The 9,474-nt window shown below is 31.9% G+C and overlaps 1 protein-coding gene across 1 annotated transcript in view; it reads right to left on the bottom strand.

Moving 5' to 3' along the window:
- Positions 1-9,474, bottom strand: part of Cip4 (formin-binding protein 1-like Cip4) — a gene marked incomplete at its 5' end in the record, with an annotated part of 154,853 nt that overhangs the window by 15,206 nt on the left and 130,173 nt on the right. The window contains 3 exon segments of the mRNA XM_067045143.1: positions 142-327; positions 1,812-2,069; positions 5,228-5,375. Coding sequence (XP_066901244.1) covers positions 142-327; positions 1,812-2,069; positions 5,228-5,375 — 592 coding nt within the window.

The raw sequence follows: 9,474 nt of genomic DNA, 5'->3' as shown, positions 1-9,474 counted from the left end.
ATAATAAAGTAATATGAGTTCTTTTCATTTTTACTTGTTACAATCTCAACTAATGTAAAAATGTTCAAACAAAATTGAGTTTGTTTCCGAATGGTCCTTCAAAAAATGAACAGTTTAAGCATTAAAATGACATGTACTAACCTCCTTTTCATTAATAGTATTTGCAGCAGTGACTATGCCATCAAGGCACTGGTTGATAATCGGAAAGACATTCCTCTCAACCTGAACACTGTGTACCATAAAATTCCTAATGTTCCGTATCCTCTTCTCATCAAGCTCTTGTAGTTGTCGAAATACTTCTGGCATTTTGTATTGGTAGTGTTGTCTCTGCAAAATTAAAACAATAATAAAATAACAGTAGAAATTGCTGTAAATGGACTAATGCTTGAAACGTAGGTATCAACAAGAAGATAAATCCAATTAAAAAAATTTTCAAGAACCTAAAAAATATGCATAATTCAGGTTACTGTTTTGTATTGAATCAGTTGTTTTTAAACTAAACCAGAAATAGATTGGTAAAATATTAAATAACTAAATAAGCTATTGAATTTTTTTTAAAAAGTTAAATGAATTGGATTTATCCCATTTTGCAAGGGGAATTAAAAAAAAAAATCAACCATGAAAAAGAATTTTGAGAACACAATAAATAATTATTTATAATCATTAAACATTAATATGAAAAAACAAACAAATGAAAATTTTAAAGATGTGTTTTTGATAACAACATCCAAAAAATATTTTATTTTTTATAAAGAGAAATTAATTAATATAGAATAATTAAATAGGTTATTAAACGTCTTTAAAAAAGTTAAATAAATTAGATTTATCCCATTTTGCAAGGGAAATTGAAAAAAAAAAAGTCAACAAACCATGAACTTAAATTTGAGAATAAAAGAATTCATTATTTTTAATTTTTAGACAGTAACATATATATAGGTCATTGTATATATATGTGTGTGTGTGTGTGTATGAAAAAATAAACAAATGAAATTTTTGAAGATGTGTTTTTTATAAAAACATCCAAAATCCATATTTTAATTTTTATAAAGGGAAGATGGTGTGGGGTGTGATCAATGAAGTGATGAATAAAAATAACTGAAAAATTGTGTCTTCACTCTACTGATAACATACATTTTTGTTCTTCATTCAACTGATAATACAAACTTATGTTCTTCACTTTACTGACAGCATCCCTGACCATCTTCTCCTTTTATTAAATCTACAAGCAATAACAAACACAATCATTTTAATTTTTGTTTTCCCAATAATTGAATACTCTTCTGAAAACCATTTGGTCCTTCAAGAATTGATATATGATCTTTTGATTTATCTCAATTCTTTATAGATTTTCAAAGTAAAAATATGTTAATACTATTTTCACCTTAAAAGCCTATAGTAAAAAGTCAGAACAATATTTCACCATATTGTAGTAAATTGTTTCTTCAAAATAACAATGTTTTAGATATAAAGCCATACTGACTTATGGCTGGTGTTATTAAAGTTATTTTTTTTAAAGATATACATTTGGTAAAATATTGTACAGCCTTTTAACTATAAATATTCATACCCTTATCAATCTTACCCCTAACTTTGACAGTAAAGTTAGAATGGTTTTAGTAAATTTTGAGATTAGAGGTTAAGTATTACCACCTTAAAGAAGACGCTGAATAGTGTGGAAAACAAAACAAAATAAAAGTTTTTATCCCCTTTTCACTTCCACTTCTCACCTACTCTACCCAATTCATATCTACTAAGGACTTTCTTATGATAAATATATAATTTTATTAATAAAATCATATAAAATAGCCAACCTGTTGCTCATTGGTCCTCTGTAACTGGTCGGCATACTCGTTCTTTGCATCCTCACACTGTTGAGATTTTATGGTCATGTTCATCCTCTGTTTCTCCACTTCTGCTCGAGAGAGATTGAAGTCTGCATCTGCCCTCTTGTAGTTATCAAGAGCTCTTTCCGCTTCCTTCGCTGCCTTCTCATAGTTCTTCCTTGCCCTTTCCAGGGTGCCAATCTGGGACGTCAGTTGTCCCATCATCCGAGCACCGTCTGCCATCAGCTGTAAATATGATTTTGAGTGTTATTAAAGTATGTTATGGAGAAAAAAAAAATGTGAAAAATTTCACAATAAATAATTTCCACTACCAATTTACTTATCTTAATAATAAAAGATATTTAGTTACCTTCAAACAATGAAATACCATAACTAATATTATGACACTAGAACTAATTGTCACAGAAGATAACAGGCACAAAGTGACAAGGGGAAATGAGCTGAGATCGCATAGTATTATGCAGAAAATTAAAAAGGCTGCTGAAAAGTTACTTGTTTATTTTGTTTGGGTTCAAAATACTTTCAATATTAACTTAAATAATAATTAACCAAGAAAAAAATATATTATACCCCTCCTCTTACACAAACTTTGAGATTTTAAGTTTAAAGACACGTAAATTCTAAAAATATATAAAATAAAGTTTTTCTCGAAGACTACACAGTACTAATTTTATTGCTATTTTGCAAATAAGTCATAGGTTACCACAGGATGATCATGAATCTAAGGCTAACAATAAGTTCTCTCTCTGAAATGAAGATAGAATTTAGACTGATCAAATCATGTCCTGACAGGATAAAAGTGATTGGCGACATTTTTATTTTTATCAACTAAGAGAATTTGCATAATGAAATTCTTCTAGATTTGATTCAATAGATATATGGGAACAGCCTTTCTTCACCTTGATACTGATAAAAAATAAATATCTTTATCTTTCTTCCTTCACAAATTTTCACTTTTACCAGAATTGAAGGGAAAATTAATTCAAATAAAAACAACTCAGAAGTCTCATAAAGGAGTTTATTTTCAAATTTATTTGGTATCAATAGAGTTTTATTTATTTACTGTAATATGTTCACTATGATCATTTCCTAAATAAAAAAAAGATTACAATACTATCTAGTTTATAAAAGGTTCAACTAACTTCGTTATAGTTGTTAATGTTTTCATTATGTGGGCTTATAATATTTTTAAAACAAGCGCCCATACTTTATAGAAATAATAATTGTGAAGGTAGTGGGATATAGGAGGGCTCGGTTGAGGTGAAAGGTGTATAATGGAGAGGGTAAGGTGCCAGAAAAACTGAAGTCAAAAAGGTGGGCTTTAAGAACACCATGGGCATGACAGAGGAGTAGGAGACACTCACAGGCTGCCTTCTTCCTTTGTTACCAAAAGAATTTCGAGAAAACGGCTGAAAGGATTTTTATTGGGAATGTAGCAAAATCACTAAAAATAGTATTTACTACATCTCATATCCGGCAATTTAATGAACGGTTTTTCACACAATTAAATAAATAGGGGAAACTCCTATTTATTTCAACGTAAAACTGAGCACCAAGGGCGTGGTCAAGTTCTTTCATTTTTGCTTCACTTTCCATTTGAAGAAGGGTATAATCAAAATGTATTTAATTGAAACAAGTCGACAGACGGGTATATAAAATGAAGTATTATACTGTACCAGAACAATAGCTCCTGTAGTTTTTGCGTATTATAAGACAGACATAAAACTGAAAAATGAATTTATTATTTTTTGAAATTTCACAGAATATCAATAAAATATAAAATTCGTACAATATTTCAGTCAGCTGGACCGTTCTCGGTTCTTTTATTTAATGTTTGAGAGCTCTTAGGTAAGTTTTCAATTGCTTTGAAAAAATTGACGGTTTATTTGGGAACGACCCAGTGGCTTAGCGAACAAGAAAGTATCGAGACCTTCGATCCAAGAAGGTATATGATTCGAACCAACGTTTTGCAGTGATTATTTACTCAGGTACTCTTCTTGGAATAGCACTTATGTTTTGGTAACATAGCTTCCTGGTAGATTGTGAGCACGATATCCTCCAGAGCAGAGGGAATATCCTAGGGCCGTTACACGCTACAGTTATTACGTCACCTGTTGCGTATAGGTCTGCTAACATGCATCAATGCCTGCTTGATTAGCCTACGCTATTGTATCATATTCATGACGTAGAGGTGTTACGAGATCTCACTGTCACTTATGTACGTCATGACAACCGAGAGGTACCATTCCCAATCCAGTTCATATGTATAAATATTTATAAGGGTTCAATAAGGAAGGGATAGAATTTAACAAACAAAAAGTTAAAAAAAAAAAAAAAATAGGAGGAACAAAAGACATCTATGTAGATTGTGGCTATTGATTTACAGCAACTTCACAAGTACTGATTACACCATATTCTCGTAAAATTTACTGGTATATTTATAAAGTATTTGCTTACTAAAGTCAAGTAATAAAATATTTATTACAAGAGTACTTGTGTATTGATGCAGATAATAGGCGACCTTTAGTGCTACCGGTGAGAGATAAATGAAAACTGATAAAGTCTATGTCTTCTTGTTTATTTGAATTCATGTGCAGGAGTGTAAAAAATACATTTTAATTAAATCTGATCATCGAAAAACCTATATTAAAAATTACATTTTAAAAACGAACTCGACAACATAAATTGATTCATAGTCAGTCTCCGACCCCAACTGAAAATGGAATAGAAACCGTTAAGTTCGATGTCTAATTTTAGAAATATTTGACTGCTTTCTTTCATATAAGTCAATTTTCAAATTTTAATCATTTGTATAGACAAAAAACGAGAGAAATATGACAAAAACGAGCCAAAGTTAATTAAGATAGAACGCTAAATGAAAAGAAAAAAACACAAATAACTAGTAGCCAACCATCTGCACACCTATTAACATTTTTACACCCAGCCTTGCAACTATGAACTAAGCTTGGTCCTTCTACCACTTCAAAGAGTTATTAAAGGACTAGAGGAGAACTTCTCCATCAACAGCTTCTTATTGAATGTCAGTGAAGGCTGAGCGAGGGGGATACCGCCGCAGACGCTCAGGATTTGAGTGGACATGGTCACTGCCGTTTCAACCTTTATGAACGAGTGAAAATGCATAGTGATTGTGCTAAAGGATTAGGATGAGACTAGAGTTAGAGAAATATTTTGGATCTTTAGAAGTTCATTATAATGCGACGATTTAACTAAAGTAGAATTCGCATTTGCGAATTCTGATAGCTGGTCTAAAACATTTGTTTTTTCTCTACCTACCCTCAGACTGGCAGCGAAAATCCCCATAGAGAAAACTGATAAGTAGATACAAAATTACAAGACAATGCTTCTATAAATAAGGGACTTACCTTTTTCCTCTCGTCCTTGAAGTCCTTTATGAGGATGGTGACCTCCCGGACGACCTCAGACTGGAGGTTCTCGGCGATGAGCTCATGTTGGCCAGCGAGGTCATTAACTTCGTTCATCATCAGCTTGAAGGCTCTGCAAGGCGAGTACCTGCAACAGAAAAGTGGAGGTTAGGGAATGAGAACTTTGGGCAAATAGTCCGCTACAGCTTTCAAACTGTACATCAATAACAAAGGTTTAAAAAAGCTTTTTAGTGTTTAGTTCGTGATTTCAGCTGATCATCGTATTTTTTCGGTGTGCTGAAAAGGAAATCTAACTCCGCTTGTTAATATGATTGCTTTACTATTTTTAATAAAATACTAGCATAGGTTGGTATTCAGGCACAAAATACAAAGGATCAGCCAGGTGTTAAATGATACCGTTCAGAACTTATCGCAAAATGCAGTACTTCAATCTTTAATAGGCCATTGTTAATGGATCTTACGGTTCATTGAATTGCGCAAGCAACAGATATCGTTGCTTTGTGTTAACATTGCCACATTTGATAAAAAATATATATATATTTGATGTACATATTCCGTAGATTATACCGTATGACGGAAATTACTATGTCAAGGGGGATAACATCCAACATAACGTATGTATTTTCTAGATATGCATTAGAGAGTAAAAGGCCAATGAATATATCTCTCTCTCTCTCTATATATATATATATATATATAAGAACAAAATACACAAATTTATTTCTCCATAATATATTGAAATCTTACCCAGTTTGCACAGCCATTGTATAGGAATGGAAAGCCGATCGACAGACAGGTGAATCCCAGCGGAAAATGAAAAGAGAAAACCAATGGAGTGAGCCGCGGAGCGGAGTGAATTAATAAGGCAAGGTCCGTCAGCAACAGGATTAGTCGCTTTCCAAATAGCTTCGGCAAGTCGGTCAGTGGACATAGGTCGGCTTTAAGCTACAGTCCTCAGTATCCTTCGTAAGAGACCGTTGTAGCTAAGTGTGTTCAGGCGCCATATTAGCAGCGGCGCCAGTTTGACTCCGGCCTTCGCGGATTGACTTTTATTTCGTTGTAATTCCACGGAATGAAAACACAACCTTCACTCTCTGGTTAGAAAAAAAACACCCATAACTATAACTAAGAAAATCCAGATAGCAAGACTGCAAACGTTAAGGATAAGGATAAGTAGAATAAATAATAACGATTTTTAGGATTCTGAAATCGATTCACGTAATCCATCAAACAGAATAAATTTTATAGCGGGATATAAGATAACATGAGATATAAACCCAAGAGAAGGGAAACAGGAATCTTGCTCTACAATAACTAACCCCAGTAATGTTTATAATAATTTTTTTTTAAATTTAAAAACAATACAAAAATTAAGCACATACACATACTTACTAAAGCCTAATTGGACACAGGCACTACAAATTTATCGAATAGCTAAACAGACTCATATCATAATCTTTCCAATCCAAAACACTACGACTTATCACCAAAGCATCATGGTATGTAAATAAAAATAATTTAGATACTGACTTACAAATTCTAATGGTCTCTGAATACATACGAGCTTACTACTAAGCCTGAGTATGCAAAGATGAGACTAAAAAGAACATGGATGAAGGACCTCCAAACATGAGGATACAATAAAAGCCTGAAAAGAGGTGCTGTTCTTCCTCATGTGAACAAGTGTGGATATAAATAAAAATAATTCTCGATATCAATGAAATACATAAAGGACCCCGAATGGTTAATACACCATATACCAAGCTTATATCAGATATGTCTTATTTTAAGAAAGAATCCAGGATTTTAAGATAGGCTTACAAGCTAGTATTTTCAATATCTGTCTTCTTTTATAAATTAACAACTTTTCTATTGCTTGTGACTATAATATGCCTTGAGGTACCACTATTTGATATGACAAAGAATGTAATACGAAGACTGAAATGAGGCCAGCTAGCCGAAAACAGAGGTCATTGCATGGATGAAAAACAAATTACATTACAGTTTGTTTTCCAGATGATGGGTAGTTTTTGTCACGCTACACATTAGGCTATGACCTTAATGGATTTAAAAATAGTTCAATAATTCCAAGTATATTAGTGAAATTTAATCATAAATTTTAATTCGTTGCATTCCACTCTTTATGCCTTTAATGCTGAATAATATAGTAATTTATTCCACTGTATTTATTCAAAACTTTTCAACAAAATTAAACTTTAAAAAAAAAAGCTATTTAAAAAATTAAATTAAAAAAAATTTCCTTAGCAATGTATATTATTAGCTAAATAAGACTTGCTTACTTCTAGACTTACACACACTGAATTGTTATGACATATTAAATACAGTTCAATAATTTCATGTATTTTGGTATATTTGTTAAATTTAATCATAAATTTTGATTCGTTGTATTCCATTCTTTTAGCCTTCAATGGTGAATAATTTTTATTAATAACCTTGTATTTATTCAAAAATTTTCTACTGAATCAACCTAAAAAAAATTTCAATTCAATTTTTTAAGTTAAAAAATTATTCATTTTCCTCAGCAATGTAAATTTATATTTAAGTAAGACCTGTTTTACTCCTAAAATTCTATGCTCAATAGTTATAATAAATATATATTCTTGGATCTCATGGAAAAAATAAATTTATGTTTTTGAATACTATTAAAATTTATTTCATAAAAGGTAATTAATTATTACCGATTAAAAAATGCAATTAGACAATATATTTGTTTAGCTATTATTCTCAAATAAAGAAGCAACAAAACCTTAAATTTATAAATATTTTTCAAAATTCAAATTACGGGATTGATAGTCGGTACAAGTAACCCAGTAAAGTAATATAACAAGTAACCCAGTAAAGTAATATAACAAGTAACCCAGTAAAGTAATATAACAAGTAACCCAGTAAAGTAATATAATATAAACCCCTGAAGGGTCAAGGGTTGAGCACTATGTAAGGCAGTACTGTTCCTAGAACAGCAGTAGTGCAAGGAGGTGATTTGTTCATGGTCACGCCCAACCGCCAGATTATTCTCCAATTAAGAGTACCCACTAGATGAGGCTGGGTGGAAAGAGGTTGTCCAGAACCTACAGGATATAGGAATTTAAGCAGCCTGATTTAAAGTCATGTTAAATGTTACAAGTATAACAGCTCCTAGCAACTTGTTTTATAACCTTTCCTTCCAAAACGTCTTGTTACAGTTTACTTTTAAGTTTTGATTAAAGTAATTTATTACAACATGCCTAAATAGGAAGTTGTGTGAAAGTTTGGCCACTAGAGTGCCTTGTTGATATTTTAACTGGAGAGGAAGAGAATCAAGATGAGCTAATTGACAACTGTCATTACATTATCATTATTATTCATTCATAGCCATCCATTGCTAATACATAATCAAAATACAAACTACGTGCAAGTAACCCAATAAAGTAACATAACAAACAAAATGGTGACGAGTTCAGCCGGTCAATTATGTGACGTCATTTGCATTTAACAGACCTAGTAACAGACTCAACCCTGTTAAATGTTAAGTCGTTCTAACATGGCAAAAAAAAAAAAGAATTATTTCTCCATTTAATATGAGTTTTTCCATTTAACAAGGTAAAAGAAAGATCATGAATAACTCTAATACTTTACTCTTTTATTTTTGCTTAAAAACGTTTCGGGTTAACAAGGCATACTCAGGCGCAATCTCTGTGTTATGTAATGTACTAATTGGAATGTCTACTGTGGATAAATGTACATTAAAAGTGAGGTATTATGAGCCCATTTTAATTAAAAATTCATTATCATCATGAGCTTCTCATGTACACTAATATACAGACGAACATTACTGTTACCGCAAGCTCTTCAAAAGTGATTCTTTGGCGGATATAATTATTTTGTTTGAAATGCTGTTGCTATAATATATTGTTTACGGGACAACACAATAGTAATAAAGATGTTAGACAAAATAGGTTATTCCTTTTTATCTATAGGTTCCAAACGTACTACGTTTAATAGCGTAGAAATATTCGATTTCACAATTGATTAGAAATTTGGATATTACATTGTCTAGAATAGCGATAGTTCGTACTAGTAGTGACAGACATTTCCATGGTTGTGACCTACCCGGAGGTGAATAAAATAGAAGCAGTATTCCGAATGATGAAGACGCCCTCTGCTATATTATTCCTAGGACGTAGCCCTTCAACCTTTGTCGACCACGGGAATAATTCAATGCAGTT

Source organism: Halyomorpha halys, unplaced genomic scaffold (genome assembly GCF_000696795.3).
Source record: "Halyomorpha halys isolate HHAL.00 unplaced genomic scaffold, Hhal_1.1 Scaffold50.1, whole genome shotgun sequence".
In the NCBI taxonomy this organism is placed as follows: Eukaryota; Metazoa; Arthropoda; class Insecta; order Hemiptera; family Pentatomidae; genus Halyomorpha; species Halyomorpha halys.
The sequence above is the reverse complement of the archived record's forward strand: the minus strand, read 5'-3'. Positions and strand labels throughout refer to the sequence as shown.